The 24,157-nt window shown below is 33.2% G+C and overlaps 1 protein-coding gene and 3 long non-coding RNA genes across 13 annotated transcripts; 3 read left to right on the top strand and 1 right to left on the bottom strand.

Moving 5' to 3' along the window:
* Positions 1-267: 267 nt before the first annotated feature.
* On the bottom strand, positions 268-17,086 carry LOC117210278 (zinc transporter ZIP3-like). Of its 8 annotated transcripts, none has more exons than XM_033453136.1 (8): positions 17,070-17,086; positions 10,907-11,161; positions 10,355-10,522; positions 10,098-10,259; positions 9,848-10,009; positions 9,391-9,598; positions 9,173-9,299; positions 268-1,906 (listed from the first exon to the last, which is right to left on the bottom strand). In XM_033453136.1, the coding sequence occupies exons 2-8, from the start codon at positions 11,131-11,133 to the stop codon at positions 1,617-1,619; spliced, it is 1,344 nt and encodes a 447-aa protein (XP_033309027.1). In that variant the 5' UTR covers positions 11,134-11,161; positions 17,070-17,086; the 3' UTR covers positions 268-1,616. The 8 variants fall into 8 exon arrangements, with proteins under 8 accessions (XP_033309027.1, XP_033309023.1, XP_033309026.1 ...); XM_033453132.1 differs by lacking the exon at positions 17,070-17,086 and adding an exon at positions 16,857-16,990; XM_033453135.1 differs by lacking the exon at positions 17,070-17,086 and adding an exon at positions 15,697-15,810.
* On the top strand, positions 3,230-5,552 carry LOC117210283. Its single transcript, XR_004488079.1, has 5 exons — positions 3,230-3,483; positions 4,114-4,872; positions 4,965-5,142; positions 5,228-5,305; positions 5,416-5,552. It is a non-coding gene; the product is annotated as an uncharacterized LOC117210283 (long non-coding RNA).
* On the top strand, positions 10,534-15,703 carry LOC117210285. The gene is made up of 6 exons (XR_004488080.1): positions 10,534-10,622; positions 13,387-13,531; positions 13,591-13,686; positions 13,755-13,930; positions 14,641-14,804; positions 14,881-15,703. It is a non-coding gene; the product is annotated as an uncharacterized LOC117210285 (long non-coding RNA).
* LOC117210282 lies at positions 16,516-23,815 on the top strand. Of its 3 annotated transcripts, none has more exons than XR_004488077.1 (4): positions 16,516-16,841; positions 16,910-22,322; positions 22,598-22,757; positions 23,493-23,815. It is a non-coding gene; the product is annotated as an uncharacterized LOC117210282 (long non-coding RNA). The 3 variants fall into 3 exon arrangements; XR_004488078.1 differs by lacking the exon at positions 23,493-23,815 and adding an exon at positions 22,891-23,125; XR_004488076.1 differs by lacking the exon at positions 23,493-23,815 and having other exon boundaries at positions 22,598-23,125.
* Positions 23,816-24,157: the final 342 nt, after the last annotated feature.

The raw sequence follows: 24,157 nt of genomic DNA on the forward strand, positions 1-24,157 counted from the left end.
TTAATAAATGTTGTACTAGAAAAAATTCAGAAGATTTTATATTGTAATAACTTATGTAGTATTTGGAATCAGCGTAAGTATAACAAATAAAAAACATGTTATTGAGAATTAGTTTCAAACCAGAACAAAGTGTGTATGATTTGCAAAAATATACATGCGTGCACTATAACAGGAAATTGTATTATTTATACAATAAATTCTGTTATAAATTTGAATTGGCACAATTTGTCAACATATTTATTTATAAGAGAAAGGAAAATCTTTTAGTTTATTATCAAAGCTTTTTTTATTTTATTAGTAAATTTTGCAATATACAAAATATATTTGTATGACAATGTGTGTACATCTTACTTGTCGAAGGATAACTGTATGTACAAATCATGTTCATATACTAGCATTCATGCTATATTATGTGAGTAATGATAATAAATAAAAATCAACGTAAAGTATTAAAAATACACATGAAATTCGAGTGGTTCATATCTTATCATATAGTCGCAAATTTAATTATGCTATAAGAAATTTTGTATTATTATTTATTTTATATTGAATGTAAAATATTGTGGAGATGACAAAGCCATGGAAAACTCTGACAGGTACAATTAGTTATTTAAAAGATGTGATACTTTATTTTGTGTATATTTTTTCAATTTATTGCTTTGTGTACATGTCGTGAAAAATATAATTTATGTTTAAAAATTGATTCTTTGATTTGAGAAAATGATATTTATGCATGTTACTGAAATATGTTTACAAATCCTAGCGGTGTACCTGTCATATCACACTGATATGTATACAAATGAAAAAATGAACAAGAAACGTGATATCGCAAATATTTATAGAATATAGTTTCTTATGTTTTGATGTTGAAATCTTCCTCGTATTAATGATGACGTACTATCATTCTTAATGACATGTAATGTCAATAATCGCGTAGAAAAAAGACAAGTATTAATACATACAAAAGTTGTAAATATTAAAAATCATAAAAACACGATTAAAGTTATCACTTTCGGAAGAATTGATATTTGACGGTAGCAAAATATATCTCATTTCATTGCGATGTTATGTAATACGCATATTATATGAGCAAGTTTTTAAATATTGGTATAAGCAGTTAAGAAATACTCTCGCTTTCTTAATCTAATTATGATGTAAAAGATATCGGATATTCCATACAGTTTATATTACAATAAAAAAAAGAAAAAGGAGTAAGTAACGCGATTGCACAGCTATACATACTCGTGAATCGTATCACATTTGGTCATTGAATGACAATGGTAATAGTTTCTTGTTTTAGATAGATTTCTATCGTACTTCACAAATATCACCGTTTACTATTTGTACTTACACAATTGGTGACATCTGCATAATAGGTATAAACTGTAAACCAGGAGTATTGTTCTCCTCTTCCAGATTGAAACCAAAGTTTCATAATACTGTCCTTCTTTCATCGAGGCCCCTTTTACTCTTACTTATATGCGTCGTTCCGAAATAATCGATGAATTCGGTTGACATATCCTCGAAAGTAAGTATCAATCAGAAGATATTTATCCCATGAAAGAACTACTAGTAACTCACAATCAGTCAAAGGATGCCTGTCACGCAAACGAGTTTTAACTTCGATTCGAGTGTAACGTCGTTTCGTTACTACTACTTCTGAAGGAAACATCGGTTGGTGTTTTCATCGTAGAGGATAGGACGTTGCTGACAGTCTCCGCGATGCTTTCCGTTACTCTATAGATTTTGTCGGTAAGTATTCGTTCATTCATTTCATTTGAATAGATATGTTCGTGGGAATCCAGTTTATGATCGTGATCATTCTCCTGATGATTAACCTCGTGGCTATGTACGTCTACGTGTCCATCGTGCGAATGCGAATGGGAATGAGAGTGAGAATGCGCAGCTGTAAAATAAACGAAACAATTTTTTTTAAATAACTACTATCAAAAGCTTATCCTTTCAGGGACTTTATTTACTTTTGATAGATAGGTTTTAGAAATGCATTTTCGTATCTGAGCGATCGGTTGATCTTATTGATCGGTTAATCTGAAGTAAAACTTATTCGTTTATACTTAATATGTAGATAAGATCTAATCTGTGATTTGAAATTAATCTATATAAAGTTATAAAGATAACACCTCCTTATATACAATGTATCGGACATCTATAAATATTTGAACTGCTCGATGTACAGATATGTAATAACTTAACTATTCTAGTTATGTGAAGAAAGCTTCCCGTTCTAATTGTATACCATAAATGGCAATTATAGATCCCATAGATAAATAGTCGAGAAAGCGGTCGAAAGTCGGTCGGATTGTATATCGTCTTGGGTCATTGCCATGGGTGGAGAAAGCTTATACGTAGCCGGTTTTTTTTCATTATTCTTCGTAAGTAATTTTATTTCATTTTTTTGAAACCATGGTTAATCGTAACAATTCTACTTTCACTAATAAAACACATAGGAATAATAAAGTAATTATAATTTTTAAGTTTAAACAAATATCGATTACTAAAAATTTTGCGTATGATTCTGCGGCATTTACTCTATATAAAATCATTCCATTAGTACAAATAATAATGATTAAGAGGACAGAAGCGATAATATGGGTTACAACAACAAATGAAAAGGTTAAACTTAATGAGATTAGCGGTTGTTAATGTAAACAAGCTCAATAGATCGTTTTATGCTTACTGAATCTCTTTTTAAATTGACGAATGTAACCTGTATCGTTTCACTAGACTTGTAGGCAATCGCCATGGTATATCATAAGATCAAATTATATAACTAGTGATACTTCCGCAAAAAATAATTTTTATTATGAATTCCTTGTAGGTCTTCAGTCTAGACCTCTTAGGTAATTCATATACTGTTATTAAGATGGGCAGCAAACGTGTCCCATACATGTACCGTTGGAGGTCTATATCTAGCAAACATTTGTGGTTAATGGGTGAAAATTTTCATTACGCACTGTGAAATATAATCCTAATATTCACTCAGCAGGCGGTCAAATAAAAAGCCTTAACTTTTTTTCAAATATATGAATTTACCTAATATCCGTATTCTAGTAATAATTTATTCTTAATTCTTCGATAATCTTTGCTATTATCTCTGTAAAGGGATAAATAAGAATCATTATAAAACAATAATAATATAATTCTGCAGATTGGTCTATCTTCCAATTCGGTCTTTCTAGATACTTGCAAGACATGTCGTGCACGCACGTGTACAGATGCGTGTGCTTATTATTCGAGCTGGTAATGATATCACGTACTTTTTGTGAATTAATAGGTTAATAGGTACATCCGAGTTTTGTCTGTGACTGCGTGTCGCGAGAAATCATCGCGACGACCAACGTTGCCGTGAAGCAGGAGTTCATTGCGTTTGCCCACCACCGTTATCAAAGTTATTAACCTAACTGCAACTGAAAGAGTGTGTTGGAATGTCTTCGGACAATGAAAAAATAAAAGGAATAGCGAGTGAGTAAACTGAACTATGTAAACCAAACCAAACTAAACTAAACTAAATTAGACTGTCTGTGATTCGCGTAATCGGTCTTCTTGGTATAACCTTTCTAAAGGGGACATACATTCAACATTATGCGTAAATTTTGGCACGAATGATATTTAATGACAAAAGAATGATTGATAATCTCAATTCACATTCACAACGCAAAGTGGTTTACGAAAGTATTTAAATACTAGTAGGCATTTTTTATAGATATATTATGTGTAGATATTATTCAAAACATTTTGAAGTTTCATTAGCAATGGAGAATCCTGACCATCATAATTATATTTGTGAAAATGTTTTACACAGCACATACACACAATATAGACATGGAAGTATTTTATGATAAGAGTTCTAATACTTTCATAAGCCACCGTGTATATATCTCCGCTCATAAAAATTTATCAGGCAGTAAATAAAATCTTTCGAATGTAATATAAGAATTGATGATTAATCTTGTTCTTTTTGATAAAAAGTTAAAGTTAGATGGAGAAATAAAATCGGCGACATCCGGTATACGATATATTATTCGATTTCTTACGGTTTTCGTGACCGTGACTTTTTGAACGTTGCCGCTTGACTTTTTGCTCAATCGATAGGTGGATGTGGTATTCATGCGTTACGAGAACACGTGGGTGGTGATTGCATCAAGGACGTACCGGCAGTAGGTTTGCACCGACGTTGATAGGTTCAAGAAAAGAAGATGAAAGGTTGCCAAAACGCCGATTGATGAAGGCTGGTATTATAAGCAATTAATTCGATAATAGGCTCGAACTTTTTTCTATATACATATAGAACAGGACTTGTAAGTCCATTATCTAAGTTAGTAGTATTATTATAATAACATTTAATAAATGTTAAAAAGTTAGTCCACTTAATTAAAATTAATAACATGTTTTTAAGACAATGTTTCACTAGAAATTCTTTCTTAATAAGAAAAATAATGAGAATATCTTGTTTTCACATTCCTAAAAATACTGCCCTTTCTAATCCATTGAAGACCAACTCTTTTGGAAAATAGATAAAACTAACAACAAAGAGATGGAGATAATAGAGAAAATCAGATTCTTGACACAATCAATTACAGCTTCGTCACAGATTAGAAATTAGAAAAAGGAAGATACTTGCGAAAATTGATTTTCATGAATGAAAATCAGTGCGCGACATGCTTTGGCCTCGGATTATTATCCGGGAAACACTCACTCGCGATTTGTAGACCCAACATCAGCATGAATCCAATAATTATGGCAGTCAACTGTAAGAGGCCACTTTTCTCGTTAGCCCTCTCGCGTGCTAACACCTCGAAGAAAACCACGTATAGTAACGTTCCGGCGGCCATTCCTTGCAGTATTGTCGGGGTAGGTCCTAAATTTTCGCTGTCATTCTTAAAATGACCAAGAGCCAATCCAACGGCGATGCCAATTGGTGTTACCATTGAGAATATCGTTAGGTATCCAAGAGTAGTTCTACTTGAGGCACCAGCAACGTAAAGTTCCATACCGACGCAGAATGAAATTACCAACTTATGCGTAGCTATAGCAGCAGCCAGATATACGACGGAGCCAATAGAGGGTTCTAGACCTACTGCTAGACCCTCGAAAATTGCATGAAAAGACAAAGCTAGTACGGTTAGCAATCCTTGTATCGATGTATTTTTTGTCATAACGGAATGGTTATGTTCATGATGTTTCATTCTTGGATAATCTGTATTAGAAGGATATCTCGTGCCATCCTGAGGACTGCGCTGCGTGGAAGATAATCCCGTAGGGGCAGATAGGACAAATATGGCAGGTAACATCTTATCTTGTTTGGCACCGCGAAAATCATCCAAGCTGTGTTGTCTAGATCGTTTGTTTAATTCGTTCTCGCCGTCTTCTAACTCGTCGTTACCATCTTTCCAGGTGGACCTAGCCGTAGTGGAAACCGTGGTGGTGGAACCACTATTCGTAGTTGTTGACGCACCTGTTTGATTGTTGCATCTACGTACGGACACCGTTCTATAGAGTAGCGCCTCCGATGACTCGGGTTTTCCCGTCAGCGCTGCGTGCACCGCCTCTTCAACGAAGTAGACGAGAAAGAATCCGGCGCAGAATAGCAGCTCCGACAGATTTAGCGTGCCTAGAGTAGGCAGTTGACCGTTCGTTTGATGTCTTTCTACGCTCACGCGGACCTCCGGGGCTAGATGCAAGAATGTGGTGAACAGTAGAACGCCCCCGCCAAAGCAAAGCAGCAACGATGTTTGCAGGCCCTGGAGATTACATGTTACGCTCTCTAATTTACCGGTCGTTTCATGTTTTTTAACGACTTTGTTATTCTTTCTTTTTTTAATCATTGAGAAGGCACTTGGTTAATTAGAATTGTCGTTGCTAGGTTCTATACATTGTTCAATATTATTATTAATTTGCGAGGACAAATTTTTTACGAAGTTAGGAATTTTTTCAATCAAATCACTATCGTAACAAATGACTGTTAGATAGGAATTACTTAATCTTCGACTAATAAGGTAATGAGATATGGTAATAGCAAAATAGCTGGAAGCTACGTGTTATGACTTCATAATGTACATTATAATACAATATGAAGAGGATACTGCAAACTATCATAAGTTTATTTACTTTATGCGATATTTAAGGCTCCCAAATATTTTGACAAAATATGAAGACAAAGTATATTAATTTTTAACTACATAGATAATCTTATCAGTTAAGGATCAAATAATATAATATTTTCACAACTTTAATAGATTCGGAACGTACTTGTGAATTCGTTGCAGATGCAGAAATTACACTGGAGGAAGAGGCGTTTGAAATTGATGTGGAGGTACAGGTACTGGAATTACTGAAAATTCTGCGATCTCGTTTTTGACGATGATTCATTCTGTAACGTCCGACAATCAGTGGTAACATTCCCAGAAGTAAAGAGCCAAAGCCAAGACCAATCATTGCTCCTATTTTTGCTATCAGTAAAACGGTAGCCGTTGTTGGTTCCTCCATCTCTATTTCTTTCTATTACTTTATTGCAAAAAGTAAGTTTGAATCTAAGTAAGTTTCAATTTGTTTTGTCTTCCAAAGTAAACAGCTGACTTCAACGAACAGCCTTCGGATTTCTTTTTTATATTTTTGTTTTTTAATACTAATTCATCACGTCTTTCTTTCCTACATCATCTTCAATTAACATTTCATTTTTTATCCTCCTCTTCAAGTTTTATCTACTAAGCGGTTCACACTTCTCTCTTCTTTGTCCAGACAGTCAATCCACCAACGATGCGATCACTTTTTCACTTAACACACGCACGAGCCACTGGTGAACCACGTTTAAATGGCAAGACCATCGAGTTACCTTCACTAAAGTATTAACACAATATGAAAGTTAAAGGGTCTTCCATACCTCACTATACCGTTCTCTCATTTCAGATTCTATATTCCTTAACAAGGACAAACACGAGTTCTTTATCTACAATTCTACCTATCAACCTTTACAACTTTACTATTCACTTATATACTACAATACTATTCCAAAATAATGGTTATTATGATCTACGCTATACTTATATATGATCTATGATCTATAATGAAGCAATTTATATGTTCTTTTACTAAGAGGAACTCTATCTATTCGAGTATTAACTCGATAAAAAAGTTCTGTGGAAAGTAAGATATCCTAAATTCAAATTGCTACCTGAAACTACACTCGTTACTTCGTGTCGCAATACTTTACTTTTCCTTCGGAAAGCGTGAACGAGTCAGCGTCTGGTTGCGAAATGACCATCTAGTTGCCGATACTCCCCCCCCGGATGCATTCTACAGCCGTGCACTCTAGCCGGTAATATCGCGAGGAGATCACTGTTTCTGGGAATCGCGAAGAGGATTCAAGGGAACAGTATAAACGAGCGCCAGAAGGAATGATACCCGTTCCACGCGGTACGACGGTGAATCGGATACTCCGGGGCTCGTTGGCCACTCGACTCACAATCCCCTCGCGTCTTACGTAGCGCACCGTTTCCTGCTCTCTTCCCCTTCCATTGGACACATCGCTTCCCTACCAGGCTAGTGTTCGTTTCTCTCCTTTCCCTATGTGTACACGGTGCTGTCACCACTCTGGATGGTTGCGTGCCACAGCTAGCATGTATGTAAATGTTCCTCGCAGATGCATGAACCCGACGCGACTGTTTGGTGACCTGATAGCGAGCGCGACTCGTCGGGCAGAATGAATGATTGGCAAGCATCGCGTGCTTGAAGCGCATGTAGGTAGCGGCTGAGCGATTGTTGTTTTCATTGATCGATGGATCGATCGGTTGCGAGGCTGGGTATGCTTAATAATTTTGGTGAGCAGAATGAGTAGTTGGATAAATGTGTTGTTACTTCGAGGATGTTGGAAATTCGTTTTAAGATCTTTTTTATAGTGTAGAAATGTTACTATAAGTGGAATAAGATTTGAGAATTCTGTTGCAATTTTTTTTGTAGAATTTTGCACGAATTTCAAAAGTAGGGAATTGTGTTGTAAATTACAAATTTCTAAGCCTGGAATTCAATAGTTGTGAAGTAAAAGTAATTATTGTACACTCTTCTATTAAATTATTCACCCTGAGATCTTTGAGAGCAGTTTTGTACTACAAACTTAAATCAGTTCTAGTTTGATCAGGTTTACCACATAAACGTCTATGTCGACTACGAATTAAGTATGCTTGTGCGTAAATGGGTGAAGCAGTTTCATGGTGAAAGGCGTTTCCATAATGGCAATACAGAATTAAATCATTGATGCAGAAACAGCTCTTGTTTTGCTACGTGACGTAGGTTCAAAACATTATTATCATACGTGTAGGTTGTTTTTCACATAGTATTCATTATATTTTGGTAATGTTTGATGAAATGAAAATTTTATCAAATAAAGTTTAAGTAATCAATTATGCAACGCATTATTTTGTTATATAGTTAATGTTTTTATAATCTCTAAATTAATTAAATAATAATTCGATTAGAAGTAGAAGCTCGATCGTACTTAGCATTGGATTAAGTACAATTTAAACATAAACCAAAAAATTTGTTCCTATATCGATAATAATAATTGCTATTATAACCAGTTCCATTATTAATTGAATTGATGATTTAAACACAATTTGAAAAGTTAGTCTTTCTTCTCATTTTCTTTCTTTCAATAACGACATCTCGTACATTGACCTCGACGCGTCAGCTTTTTGCTCTATTAAGATCAAATTGTGTGCTGTAGCAGTCGATAACCGACTACTGACCACACTGGTAATCGATAAGAGTCAAATAAGAGTGTGATAATTTTCACGCATTCGCTTCTGTTATCCTATAATCTATCATGGTCGTCCACGTCTCGTTGTGGTAGAATCGATTAATTTATTTTAATGTATTATAAGTCCACTGTAATCGTAAATTAACGATGTTTACAGAGACGGCTTCGATCGTTGAACGAAGCCGTAATTGAAAGATTAGACATTTTTAAGTACACTGAACTTATCTCTCATTTAAAGCTTAAACGCTTCTTACTTGTAGTAGATGTTTACGCGACAACTTTGGTAGAAGGACAATTATTTTATTTTATATCTAATCTTCGATTATTTACTTTTATTTACACATAAGGATATGTTTAAGATACTCGCAAGTTTTACTTCAAAATAAATTCTATACTTACTTAGTATCTGTAATCCAAACATCACAGCGAACCCAAATAGGATCGATATGTATTGCTGGAGGCCAGTTCTATGCTCCTGGAGTATTTCGAAAAATACTACATACAATAAAGTACCAGACGCCAAACCCTATACGCATTAAACAAACATAATTTTTCAATTACATAATTTTTTATTATAATACGCTATAGAAAACTATAAAAGTGTGTATCATTTATACCTGGAGTAGGACTGGAAGTATGCCATTGGCAGTTGCACTTTCTTCACCAACTAAAAACATTCCTATAGCAATCCCTAAAGGAGAAACAATCGCGAATGTACAAACATAGATCACCGAAAGGTACTGCCTGGTGTTGGAAGCAATTAGCTCCAAACCAATGCAGAATGCTATCACGAATTTGTGAGCCGCCACTCCCGCAAACATATACCTAGAAACGAAATTTACATTTTTAACAATCTTAGCAAATATTAAATATTATTACGTATGAATCGATTTGACGATTATCAGTTGAAAAAAAGCTCGCGATTATTAATCTATTATTAATTTAGGATTTTTTCAAATATTGTTTAAAAACTTTTTTCTGAAATTCCAGATAACATTGGAAATCTTAATATCACGATTTTGTTCCGTTTTGTAGTTAAATTTTGTTTTATCGTTTAATAGAAACCAAACATACCAAACGTAGGAGGCTGAACTTTCTAGACCGATAGCGAGTCCTTCAAATAATTCATGCACGGATAAACCCAGAACTATTAATAATCCTCGTAGTGAACTTATGACGAAGTCGTCTTTTTCATCCATTATGACAGGTAGGTGATGCGAATGACCGTGCCCGTTGCTACAACAACGAATGTATGTATTCATCATCATTCGTTTAATTTACATAAGATTCACGACACCTGATAGATAAACAGTATCTTGCTTACTAGTGTGAGTGCCCACTGACGCAATTTGCCAATGTTTGTCCATTTTCAACCAACTCGTTGGTACTCTTGGTAACATCCTTATTCGAATTTTCTTTTCTATGTGCTTGTTTTTTTCGTAAATGTGTGTGTACTGATTCTTCGACCAAATACATGATGAAAAAGCTACAAAAGTGTATAATATACTATTAAATATTCTTTAAACATTATCCTCTAATTTAAATTTTTACAGGGACATACATTAATCTTATTTTATTTACCCAGTGCAAGTAAGCGTCTCAGCCAAAGAGAAATTGAGTTCCGGAAGTTTTCCGTCTGCTGCAAGATGCTCTAACCCCTCTTTCACTTCCGGCAGCAAGTGAAGAAACGTCGTGCAGAAAAGAACGCCACCGCCGAATCCCAGAAGCAAGCTTACCAATTTCATTGACCTATTACAACATAATCGATTTTTAACACGTCACAAATTTATCGACTCAGTTTCAGAGTTTTACATTCGTATGTGAAATTACGTTATAGAGGTTATTTTTGGTAAGTATTACAACACACAAAACTGTGTATATATGTCGTAATCACCATAGTGATAATATAATGTGCAAATCTTGGTATTTAAGACGTTTACTTTTAATGTATACAGCATGATGCACATTTGAGTAAATTATTAGTTTGATCAAGAAGGATTCACATTTTAAAACGAAATAATTGTTTGGTAGTGGGAGGGGGGGGGGCATGCGAGTCAAAGGATACCATTCATTGAGTGAAGTTAACAAATAAAGAATTACGATTATATCATTTATTATTGATTGTATCGATACCTAGGATTCTCAACACCGGAAGTGTTCCATTTCAACCGCCTCGCCACTCGCATTGGTAGAATGCCCATGGCGATGCTTACTGTGCATAATATGACCATCGTGACTCCTTTCGCGACCAGTATATTCGACATGTTTTTATCTTCGTGATCATCTTCATTATCTTTGTGAAGCAAATGAACGGTATTCGTTAGCCTTTGTATAAGTGTGTTGTCTTCTAACGGAGACATATTTTGCCTTATTGACAGTCGAGATGTTCTACAAATAAAGAACATGAGTGTAGTTTGCATATTTATATTTGGTTACCTGTAGAGAAGTAACACTTTTAATTTTTAGTTACCAATCAACATCTTTTATTTTAGAAAAATAGTAGCAATACAAATGTAAAAAAGATTGACAAAAATTAAGGAACTTTTTAAACAACAAATATTTTGTTTCTGTAAATCGAATATTTTAAATTTCAATTTTTTAACATCTTTGAAAATAACAAGTATGTACGTAATTGGATTCGTTTCGGTGTTAATGCACACTTCATTTATTTACACATCATTAAAATAACTAAAACTATTATTATAAATACATTTTGCTATGCTTTAAAATAGTCTTTTCGTATATATTGCATCTTATATGATACGATCGTTCAAGATCTTATATTATCGATCGTTATTATAGCATCGACTATATATAAATTGAAAACGGTATAAATTTAATGGAAACTTTGTTTATCGATTATCCTTGAACCTGGAACTCCATAAATATTTTACCTCGAAGGAAATTAATGTCATATTGGTATTATTATGTTCTTTTTACAATTGTAGATAATCCATATCTCATACAATGTGAACTTATATTTTAAAAACGTGAAAACGTGCTATAAAGATTTGTATACAAAGCAACATAAATTTTTATTTCAGTTAAAAAGAAAAAAAAAACGCTATTGTTACTGGAATCAAGAAATGGGGGGCTAGATGGCTAAATAAATTATAGCCATAGATATTGAATTTCAAAGATCGGAATCAGGTTATGATTACGTCTCACTTGAAATTGCTGTTAACAATCGATACTGACGTGAATATTTCGTAATTAAGGTAGCCATATCAAGCGTAAAATACTTTAAGTCTACTTCAATTGTAGATAAGGCATTTTATCCAATAATATATAACAGAAAAGCATATTTTAAATATCGACACATTTTTCCAAAATTGAGAAAATGATGGTCGCTTCTCTTTTATAAAGAGATATCTTTTACACGAAAAATATGAACATTTTGTAGTTTTATTTTATCGCGGCTCGTTGTTTTCCGCAACTAGATGTCAGAATAATATACGGTGTATGTAGATGCAATGAAAAACTTGACTCGTACTGACAGTAATTGAATTATCACTGTGATTAACTAAGATCAACAAATCTTTAGTTACACTTCCATGCTAAGATAAAGTATTGTATGTATTTTGCATTGCAATTGTCGTTATCACGAAGTCTTCTTCCATATAAGAGAATTTTGAGTCATTATAGAGTACTTAATACTCAGTTTACATTAACATAATAATAGAATTATGAAAAACAGTTAACGTTATTAACAAATATTTCTGATTTCGTGCTATGGTAGTGTTTTTAAAAATCGTTCTTGTCAACTCACCAATTGAAAATTCGCGAATACTTGAACGTGGTGACTTTAATGTGTCGCGACACCTGTTCGCTCAGTTAGCTATTACCCAACTGAAAGCACTTCAGGTGTTTCGTATAGCCGTAGGAGTGGACATACTACTAATTATTTCTTTCAACGGGCCGCATATATGTATAAATAGAATGTAACGTCAATGTCTATCCAGCTTTTTATCTTGATCATTCGAATCGCGAGTAGTCGAGATAAGATGTACATATAATGGTACTAAGTTTCCTAATCGGAACTGACGATTCCTAATACCTCCTGCCTTCTTGTACGAGAGATTGCATATAGCAGGGGCTTTTTCGTAAAAATAACGATAGCGATCTTTCAAGTAAAAAATAAAATTCACAAATATCGGTTTTGACGCAAGTTTGAATCAGATGTGTTATACGTGATATACATACGAATCGATAAAGATTATGTTGTCGCTCGATTTAGGGGATCTGCTCCACATCTTATTCGATATCTCTGATAATATCTCAGATAAAGATTTAACGATTCTTGATTCGGGTGTAAATACGTATATGATTTTCATGGTCTCAGTATCAACGCTTCAATGACATATTGTTTCCAATTTTGTATATTAACAATAGCTTCCGAAGTAATAGATTCTGTTGTATAGATTACAGCAAAATTTGTAAAAATCATCGAAGCAGTATTTGTAATAATTGCTGACGTAAAATTACAAATTATATATAATAAAGGAAAGTTTACTAATTGTTATATATGTATTAATCACTCTACGTCATTAAATACAATTTTTCATATAGGACAGTGACAACTATTCTTTCTAAAATATTTCGAATCTTTTTAGAACTTTTTATCTGGTTTAAACATATGAAAGTCACATTGGATCTAAATGATTCTGGCGTGTCATTTAATACTCTAAAAAGGAGTGTGCTATCGCAGAGTTAGCTGGAAACTCATCTGTCTTCAAAAAAGATACATATGTCGTGACAGTAAGTATGAATCATGAGAGGTTCGAATATACGTGTAAATGTGTGAAATCTTTGCTTAGTTTGCAGATGATCGTAAACATTCCATGAACATTTCTTCAGCAATGATATTGAAACGCGCTTTGTGGAAGTAATTGTTTTTACGTTTTTTACACAAAGTTAATATCCTGTGAAAGTCACTTGCATTTATATGAGACCGTTTACCTTCGAAATTGAAATTTTTCAGGATGCCTTCGACTAGAAGCGATCGATTTGAATGGTCGTTAAATGTGGGAGCGGAGGAAACGAGTGCCGGGTACAGATGGTACTACTTAGTACCGCGAGTACAGTGAAAGTAAGTACACTCGCTATGCTCCTTTGGCAAAACAAAGAGGGAAGAAATGACTTTTGCGTTTATCCAAGGTAAACTACACAACCTCTGAAATCATTGTGAACGATAGATTGCAACCTTTTTTCCTCTCGCGATTCCAGCAATCCTTATTGAAGTTTCACGTTCACTACTTTATTTCTCTGGGATAATAAAATTGCGCCCAGCGGCGTTTTAATGTTATCTACCTTATTATCAACTCAGTAAAACCTTTCTTACAAATTTTATGTTGCGTAGAAATTGCCATAATTTCAGAAGCTTATATAAATCTTTTTAAGAACTTATTGTACAACGAACCTTTTTTCGGTTATTTCCTTTACCTTCTATATCTTTTACAACTGCTTCAATGTAACTAGTAGATATGAAAAACAGGAAATTTGATAATATTGTATTTATCAAGATAGCAGATCGATTGATTAAAAGAATTTAAAAACAAGGAATTGGAAATTTGTGGATGTTTCCCATAGATAAATTGGTACTTATACGTTGTCGATATTTGCACACTTCAGTAGATGACATATTTTTTCCTCGACGTTTACTTTATCTGTGCACGTGTGTTTTTCAGTTGTTAATTTCTACTACTTACAGATCTTGGTTCAAGATGTAATTATCATAATCAAACACTTATTGTAGTAGTTAAAGTTTTTGTTATTGTATTTATGGAACCAACTAATTTACGCATTCAATTATTATTAATCTAACAACAACTTAGCTTCTTTCTAAACTAATTTACATTCGTTTGCAGGTAAAATTAAGGAGAGAAGAACGAAACTACTCTCGATTAACTCTCGATCTGATTTTTTCGAACTATCTGATCGATAAACAGAAGCCATTCGTTAAAAAATATTGCGATTGCGTCAACATCTAAATAATATATATACATGAGTTTTCCATTAAAATTTTAAATCGGTATAAAAAGTAGCTTTTTAGCTCTATCATAATATGACACAGTATACGGCAAGTATAAAATTAATTATATTTACAGATCTTTGAGACAATACGTTTCGATTATTGAAGGACACTAGGGTAGTCGACTGACTAGTCAGTCAATGTCCACCAGCTGTACGCGTATCAGCGAAACCAGTTTTGGCTGGCATAATGGTCCAAAAACAGGAACGGTAACGAGTTCCAACGTTTTTCCCCATAGTTTGTACATACATATAGCGATCCCTTTCCGTAGCTGTAGCGCATCGTCGTTTCGAGGTTGTTCCATTTGGAACGCTTTGCTGACTGTTTAAAAATCTTTTTCGAACGCCATTTTTCGTCTTGAGTCGTTCATTACTTTTTATGAGTCATTTTAATTAAATTGTAGTGTTCAATGAATGCATGTTTTTGTGTTATCATCATTATTTGAATAATCTAATAATTTACTTGAATGTGAATAGCCTACTAATCATTCATGTATAAATGTGAGGAGCGATAGGTGATAGGTATCTGTAATTATGCTAATTACAAAGGAGGATAAACAAGGATAAATATAGCACTTATCTCATTATAAATGATATAGGTATCGGATTCCTCACTTCGCTTATTTCGCTGCACATTTCAATTGCCTTTTTGTAAAAGCTGCAGAATTTTTTTAATTTATCGAATAATTAGATTCTATCTAATGAGTATATGTATAACTATACTCATAATATGTACTGTGTATATTTTATGATTAATTTATACAATTTATCATCATGTAGTATAATTAATTTATACTGTCTATAAAAATACTTAATGCGTGAATGTAGTAATAATACAATCAGATTTGAGTAACTTAAAAAATTAATAATTTTAAACAATTATTTTGAATTACCTATACGTGTATTATGAAGTGGAAGTATTGCTTGCTGACCTTGGTCAATTAATCGAGCCAAAATAGATTACAGCCTTAAATGAAAATTGTCATAAAGGAATGCAAATACGATCTTTTTGTGCAATTTAACGATATTGAACATAATTGAACACGTTTCTATTTGAACTATTCAAGGTTTGTCACACTTCTACCATCCGTTTCAATGAAAATCGTACTGGCCTGTTATTGAGCTTTGTTGAACTGTTTCATCAGCGGGGCAGCTATTACAAGATGCTTCGCGGTACGTAATTAAGATAACCGATCAGACAGACAATTTTCAGTAACTATAAATGATCGAATGATGATTAATGATGTGCTTTCTCGCACCTGCTACATTGTTGAACTGGACTGCTTGGAGATTATTGAAATGTTGACATCAAGAATAAAGGCGTGATAATAAAACATACTTTGTTACTTGAATGGAAAAGGAACAATGTTGCTTTTTAACAAGGTTTTGAAATTCTATACACTAGATCCTGACAGATCCTAAAGATAAAGTTGAAATATGATGCTATAATCTCAATGACAGGTAGTAATGTAGCGAATTCTCTAAGGCGAAATTAGGCAGTGAATATTAGTCAACTTGGTCATCAAAAATATTTCTGACAGCGAGCAGTCACTGTTTCACCATAACCATTTTACGATAATTTTTTCTAATACGTAATGTAGCACTAATTACATTAAACTTCAATCTTTGTTTATCATTTTTTCATCGAACACTGAATTAATAATTGAACGTACTCGTGCTATACAGTAAAATTTTGTTATCTCTGTCACAAAAAGACATTCAATGAAAACATTACCATATGGATAAACATGAGAAGACAACAAACGTTGGAATACAAACTACACTGTCAAAAATCAATTCTAAATGAAACTCATACGCAAAACTTTTAAACAAAACGATCGATCAAAAATGATCATGAATAAGAAATCATAGAACATCTTTAAACTTCATCAAAAAACAACAAACTATTTTATAGAACAAAGTCCATCTGAATCCATCCATAATGGAAGGAACCACAGAATGAACCTCATGGAGTGAACACATTGATCAAAAGGATAAATGGATCATCTACATAGTATATTATTGTAAATAATCAATTGTAATATAGACTTACTAATGTTTATTATACATATGTATAATATCCTGGATAGTAAACAGTTTTCACAGGTGAACAGACTACCAAACTTCAAACACTACGGAGGACGACGTAAATGGCACTTGTAAGAGTTGCGGCGAATCGCAACGCACTGAGTCGGACGAGTGAATGAAGAACAGTAAGTATTGCACGGGAGAGAGTAAGCAGAGGCGGCGGAGGAAACTTTCATACCTGTCTATCGGGATTCCCTGGTGTGTGCGTACGCGTCCCGCCTTTATCCGGGGATTCCTGGCTACGGGTTAAGTCGTCGATTCACCCCGGGTCACGTGTGTTGCATTCATAAATAGCCTGTTGCCAGTATCTAGTTAATGACCATGCCAAGATCAAAGGGAGAAAATGTTGATAGGTCAGGATAAAAACCACCCTGAATCAGTAGTGGTCCACCTGACTCTATATTGAGTCACTCGTGGCATAAATTATCTAATGCAAAATGCAAGTTATTATGTACTATTCTTCTTACGATAAGAATATTTTTTCAAGTTTGACAGTCATACATATATACGCATAAAAGGGTAATATAAGATAAACCAAATGCTGCTGACGATCTGATATGACGAGAAGCTGAAGGAATAACGAAAAGTACCCTTTCCAGTTTTTATTTTTCTTTTAGGAAAATGAAAGAATATCCTGTTCTCGACAGATTGGGGTTAGGTTGGGGTTAGGTTTCTGTTCAGATTTGTTCAGAAGTTCCGATTTGAATTTATTGAATAATTTAATGGACACAATATGTGAACTGCTGTCTAAAAAGGTAATGATTATAATATCTTGATAAAATAACAATCTTGCTAGTAGAAAGACAAAAACAGTCCTATTGAAGTTGTTTTTTCTTCTTTATCGATTATAACGTAATCTTCGATCCAAACTCCTAAATGTTGAACTCTATTCAAGTAGTCTATAAATATGATAAGGTCCGTTTTTGCTATGAGCTCTTTGATTTAGACGCTGCGAGAATTTTGAAATCTTCAAGAATAAAGACTCCCTTAATAATAGAAATAAACGTTCCATCGAAAGAGATGAAATATTTTAACTGCATTTTAATGTGGGAAAATACCGCAATCTAGTTATCTTATTTCGCTGTATCAACTTACAGTTTTGAAATCAGTGATTGATTGTATCGCCGCTCATGTTGTAAAATTTATTCTAATTGCTTAGAAACAAATCGATGCAATAATCATACAAAAATGTCAACAATTTCTCATAACTCATCCAACTTGCGTTCGCTTACAATTAGTTAGAAAATTCTTTTATCTATTAAATATTCTAGGAAGTACTAAACTTTGAATATTTCATATATATTTGCATATTGTTTATAGTTTGCGAATATTTACATCTTCAATTATTCTATAAATGCATAAACGTTCGCAGTCTCATCATTACCTATGTAATATCATTAAAAGCTACAGCTGTGCCAATGAATTGCTTATGTGGGACCAAATTTGTTTTCATGCCATCCGTTCTCTGTTTCCTTTCTATTGCGTATCTTCTTTTATGCTGTTAATTATATAATCTTCCAAGGTGAATACCAATCAGCTGCTATAGCTTGGTTCTTACCGATTCGTCCTTCCTCTTCTCGATAAATCTTACATCACACTTATTTGCGAAAATATACTATTTGATAAGAGTGTACGTGCGGTCGAAGTAGTCGATTCGTTTCGTGTATATTTTTATATTCACGGATTGAATTATAAATATATTGAAAAGAAAACTTTACAATGCAGGTAAAAGATAAGGATTTGTACTGAACATTAAATGGTCAAGTATTTGTGTAATTTTTTAAAAGTAACATTGTTGGGACCCGAATTGACTAACGTAGTATAAGCCATATGTTAACCAAAAAGGGGTGAGTGAACTAGGGGGAAAGCATGATTTCCGAGTGTGTACAGAGAGAATGTGAGAACAGCGTGCAACAAAGAACGTATAGATAACTTGGCTCGTGTACAATTATTATTTCAATATACTAAATACATTTATACTTTTTCTTTTACAATTTTACGCTTGATTGATTAATCTCATCAGGTTATGAGCCCAGAGTAGGTGTAAAAGAAGTAGAAATAAAAGAGAAAACGAAAGAAATGCCTTAACGGACAATCGGGAGGGTAATCACGGATAACAAAAAGATAAAAGATCAGAGTTTCAAAAAGAGTATTTCAAAAGAGAACATGGATTCAGCACAGTATTTTCCCCAGTTATACGCAGAGAATTTCGATAACTGGAAATTTCGAGTTAAATGCCTGTTGACTGAAAGACAGAGAGATGATATGTTATGCGTCGAAATCCCGTCATTCGCGCGGGATAAATATAGAAGGAGTTTTATATTAAAAGACGCAAAAGCCAAGTCAATAGTGGTGCAGTGTATTATGGACAAGCATCTATATCTAGTGAAAGGTGCATTCACTGCAAAAGAAAAGATTTTGCAAAATATGTTTGAGAGAAAAAGCACGTTTTCAAAGTTGCATTTAAGGAGGAAGCTATTTTCATTGAAGTATGGACAAAATGAAAAATTTTTTCTTAAAATTTGACACCATCATAAAGGAGATGGAAAATGTGGAATCCAAAATAGATGAATCTGATAAAATTTGTCATCTACTGTAGACAATGCCTGAAGACTATGACACTATGATAACTGCTATCGAGACAATGAATAATAAAGAAGTCACTTTAAACTTTGTCAAAACTAGGCTGCTTAATGAGGAGTGAAAAATGATGAGCAAGATGTTCTTGTCAAAGTCTTCCTATTTGTTTGCTTTAAATGTGGTAGAATAGGTCACAAAATAAGTGAATGTAGAGCAAAAGAGAGACCAAATACCAGCAGAAACTTGTATAGGGATTGAGGCTCCTTCAGAGATAGGGGTTATTGACCAAGAAGATCAGAGACAGCTAATCAATCTATTAAGGACAAAATCTCATTTGTGATCTTAAGCAGTATAGTTAGTTGCAATAAGAGTAAATTTACAGAGTTTATACTGGATTCAAGTGTAACTGCATATTTAACGAAGGCAAATATGGAAAAATATATAAGTAATATAGAAATGTTACAGGAACAGGTAAAAATCCATATAACTAGTGAAGATAAAGGCTACAAAGAAAGGTGACTTTGTTGCAATGTACAAAGAGTAAAAGATAAGAATAAATGGTCTAATAGTAAAAGGACTAGAACATAACCTTTTGTCAGTAAGGGAACTAATTCAAATAACTATAAGGTGATATTCGGCATGGAAGACATAGAAATTGTGGGAAGAAACCATGTTATTTTGCAAAAAGAGGAATAACCTACATATCTTGAAATTAAGGCCTAAAAAAGATGAGGTTTGTGTAAGTTTGGAAGCAATTCAGATCTAAAAGGCTGAACTGTGACGCAGAGAGTTGGCCATTTGGATAAAAAAGGTATGAGAATTCTAGGACTACCAATAAACAGTGACAATTGCTCCATGTGTGTGGAAGGCAAAGCTGCAAGACCCATTTTTTATGAAAGAAAGAAACAATCTCAAAAAATAGGAGATTTGATACACTCCAATACATCAGGATCAGTAACTCCATGTACTCTAGATAGACATAGGTATTTTCAAGTGGTGACAGATGACTACACCTACTTTACAATAATGTATCTATTAAAACAAAAGAATGAAGCTGAAGAAAATTTTAAAAATTAGATAGCAGAAATTAAAACCCAATGAGGAATAGTAGTAAAAAATGTAAGACTAGATAATGGTAAAGAATTCACATCAAGTTCATTCAAAAACTACTGCAAATCACGAGTAATAAGGATTTAGTATATGTGCCCATACACACCCCAGCAAAATGGCAAGCCTATAATAGAACTAGGATCAAGTTCATCAAGAGGAAGTTACCAAAGACCCTATGGTGAGAAGCAATTAGATGTTCAGCTTACAAACTAAATAGAAGCCTAACAAATGCCAATGAGAATTTGATATGTAATCGTATATATAATATATGAGATATTAAAAGAATAATTAAGACTTCTTGTATCTAATTATGATTTTTCGAGGTACGTAATGTCACGATTAATCGGCGAAACAATCGGAAAATACTGCGTAATAAAAGAGAACATGTCCATTATTATTACCAGTGTTTACAAAAAACAATTTACATTACTACTTAAATCAAACCTTATCTAACTCTGATTTAGTTGTATATTATTACGAATGAAAAAGTATATGACGTATAAAATCGTAGAGATGCGAAAACTCCAAAAATCATCTAGAATATTTAAATAATTGTACTCATTTAACAAGAAAAATCAATTTCCTATACTAACTGATCTAGCAAAGCTTTTAAAAGAATATTGCGCATACGAGAGAATGAAGCAGTCCGTTTGGAATCGTAGAACATCATTGCGTGTTTATAAAGACGTCTACAAGAGGAATTTCCTTAGCGATTCAGATCCAGAGATTCGTCGCGCCGCTGCTCTTTGCAGTTAACTCCGATTATCTTTTTCGCACGCATAGCTACGCGTGACCTGCAATTTTGCTAGTTGGGACAAGCATGGATCGCTGACACGCAGGAAACGCGATATTACTCCGTATAAAAAAGAAGAGAATAAGTAAAGGAAAATGTATGTGTGGCGTTTCATCGTAACCAATTATCAGACACGGTCTTCTCTAATCTCCATTTTTATCTCACAACTTGCAGTTGTTTGTATGTTGAATCATGTTTCACAAAATAATGCCATTATTTATGAACTTTATTCTTTAACGTTTCCTTGAGAATATTATCGAATACGAGGAAACAAAGGAGGAAACAGGAAAATGGAGGAAAACAATAATTCTAAGAAAATGTTATCGTTTATCATAATTATGGAGAATAATCGAATAATATTAATGTATGGTCGAATAGAAGGAAACAAAAATAAATAAAGAAGAGATAAGATAATATATGTACATATAATAACTATAAGAGAATGTTCATTGGAGAATGATTTAATATGTTTGGTACCATTCCTATGGTAATTTTTCTTTTATATCTTTTATACTTTTTTGTGAAGCAGTATTATAATCGGAAATATAAAGGAACACATTAGACGGCTATTGTAAAAAAAATTTTCATTTTAAATCTGACTGATCGCGTAATAAGGGAATTACCAATGTATTATCCGCAATTAGAAGATTCTTTGGAGATTATTGATAATAGGAGGAATCCGTCTATTTCAATTGTTCTTTGCCCACGCGACAGGTCGTTGTTTCACGCGATATATGAGCCATTTAGAAGTCACGCTGATCAACTCTATAAACTCAAAAATACAGAAAAGCGACTATACAAGATATGCTACGCTACATTATAAAAATCTAGAATTTTCTGATCAGTAAACCGTGGATTTTTATGCATTTATGCAAAAATGCACGCAATATACATAATATGCAAAGATATATATACGGGAATATTAAAAATATTTCTTGTAATGTTTAGGTAGGTAAAGCAAATGTCTGTCTATCTTTTTTTCCTCAAATTATGTTTAGAAAAATATGCCTAGATATTACAAACACTGGTTTCTAAATTTACTTTAGAATGAACTTGTGGAAGTTAATCATTTGTTTCTTAAGAATTGAACACTAATTGTGTACTTATTTAATGAAGTTAAGCAATTGTCGAAAACTCGAGTTGATCGGTTTATCCTCTGAGAGGCTCATGTGTGTACATAACTGGTGGTAATAAATGTTTGACGTGGTTGATGCATCTTACAGCAAATGGTCAGCAATTTTCTTCCTAGAGGTCATCGCACAAGGAAGTGAACGGAAACTCGGTCCTCCAGTGGAACTTGATAGAAATTGCGTTTAAAAAGGGGACAGAGAAAGCGGAAGACAGAATTATTGCGTGATCTTACCGCATATTCTATCAATTTAAGTAAAATGTAATTCTATTACTATTTTGGTCGATATGCATATAAGTAACAGGGTTGAAATAATTAAATTGTAATACACGATATCTTTTAATGTTTTTTAACTAAATTGTAATGCGAATGTAATTATTATTAGAGTGCGGATATTCGTGGAAAATCATACTTTTATATATATAATAAGAAATGGGATCTATTATAACCAAAAATCATTGAAGACATTAATTACACAGTATAAGAACGAAGGAAGACAGAATTTAAGGTAAAACTACATATCAAGTGTATAAAATATTTAATACAATATTGTATTCAAGTCCAATGTTTAATAAAGAACTATCATTGGAAATAAAGACAAGAGGGACTGAAAGAAAAATAAGATACGTGAGAATATGTTCTACGTGAGTAAGAATATTGGTACTGTTAAAAACAACAGCGATTGGCAAATCGCTAAATGTCAAGGATAAAAGCAATTCCACGATCTTTTTTCTATTTCAGAAATCTTGTAATGAGAAATAGACATTAGCTAGACCGTTCTTCAACCGGAAGCAAATTTCTTAAGCTTTATAATCTTATAAAATTAATTTTTGTTAAATTAAGATAAATGAAAACTTATTTCGCCTTTATTCCATTGTATTAAACGAATGAATTTTTCTTTTTAATTTAATGTTGCAATTATACATTCTTGCGAAGTCTAATCAGCAATTTCATTGAATGAACGAACGACGAGAAATATTTTTCCGTAGAATTTGGAGGCGGAAGAAATACTGCTGTTACGAACGAAAAGGGAACTGTGGAATATGCAATGACTTCTGTAGAATGTTTTAGTGCAAGATATGGCAGTCAAACTTTTACGTCGCATAAATTGAGGAATTAGCTTTTTATAGCTTTAAAGATATGTGCATTATGTTCTTAGTATCTGTAACCTGTTGAGGTCAATGACTTTTATACGGCTTTATAATTTATCACAGACTTATTTATAGATATTGCTTTTGCATTTTATAAAGTGTTATTAACACTGTTGAGGTTGCAATATTAAAACTAAAGGAAATTTTTTACACTGAATAAAGTAATTCAAAACGCTAATTTTAAAAAATCATTATTTAATATTTATTGAATATTTATTGAAAACTCTATAGAATCATGAGTAGTTCTATCAGTAGTTCTATCAGTAATTTTTAGAAATGATGATAATTTGCAACTCTAATTTTGGGAAAATAGAGGCCAATCATTACAAACGTTGCGCAATTTCACGGTTCCACAAAAAAGAAGTTAGTCAGCGTAGTTAATCGGGGCAAATTCGCCAACAATGAATTAGAATACGAATTAATTACAACTAATTAACTTTTACACGATTAAAGCGTTCGTGAATCGAAGTTATATTGCAATTTGAAATTCGTATAAAGAGGTG

Source organism: Bombus bifarius, unplaced genomic scaffold (assembly GCF_011952205.1).
Source record: "Bombus bifarius isolate JDL3187 unplaced genomic scaffold, Bbif_JDL3187 scf7180000008199, whole genome shotgun sequence".
Classification (NCBI taxonomy): Eukaryota; Metazoa; Arthropoda; class Insecta; order Hymenoptera; family Apidae; genus Bombus; species Bombus bifarius.

Excerpts from the sequence above, each read along its gene's own strand:
- LOC117210278 (XM_033453130.1), bottom strand. The coding sequence starts at position 6,507 with ATGGAGGAACCAACAACGGCTACCGTTTTACTGATAGCAAAAATAGGA. Across the intron at positions 5,763-6,270 it reads CATCTGCAACGAATTCACAA|GGCCTGCAAACATCGTTGCT; the intron begins GTACGTTCCGAA and ends TGTAATCTCCAG. Across the intron at positions 1,907-4,717 it reads GTTGGGTCTACAAATCGCGA|CTGCGCATTCTCACTCTCAT; the intron begins GTGAGTGTTTCC and ends TTTATTTTACAG.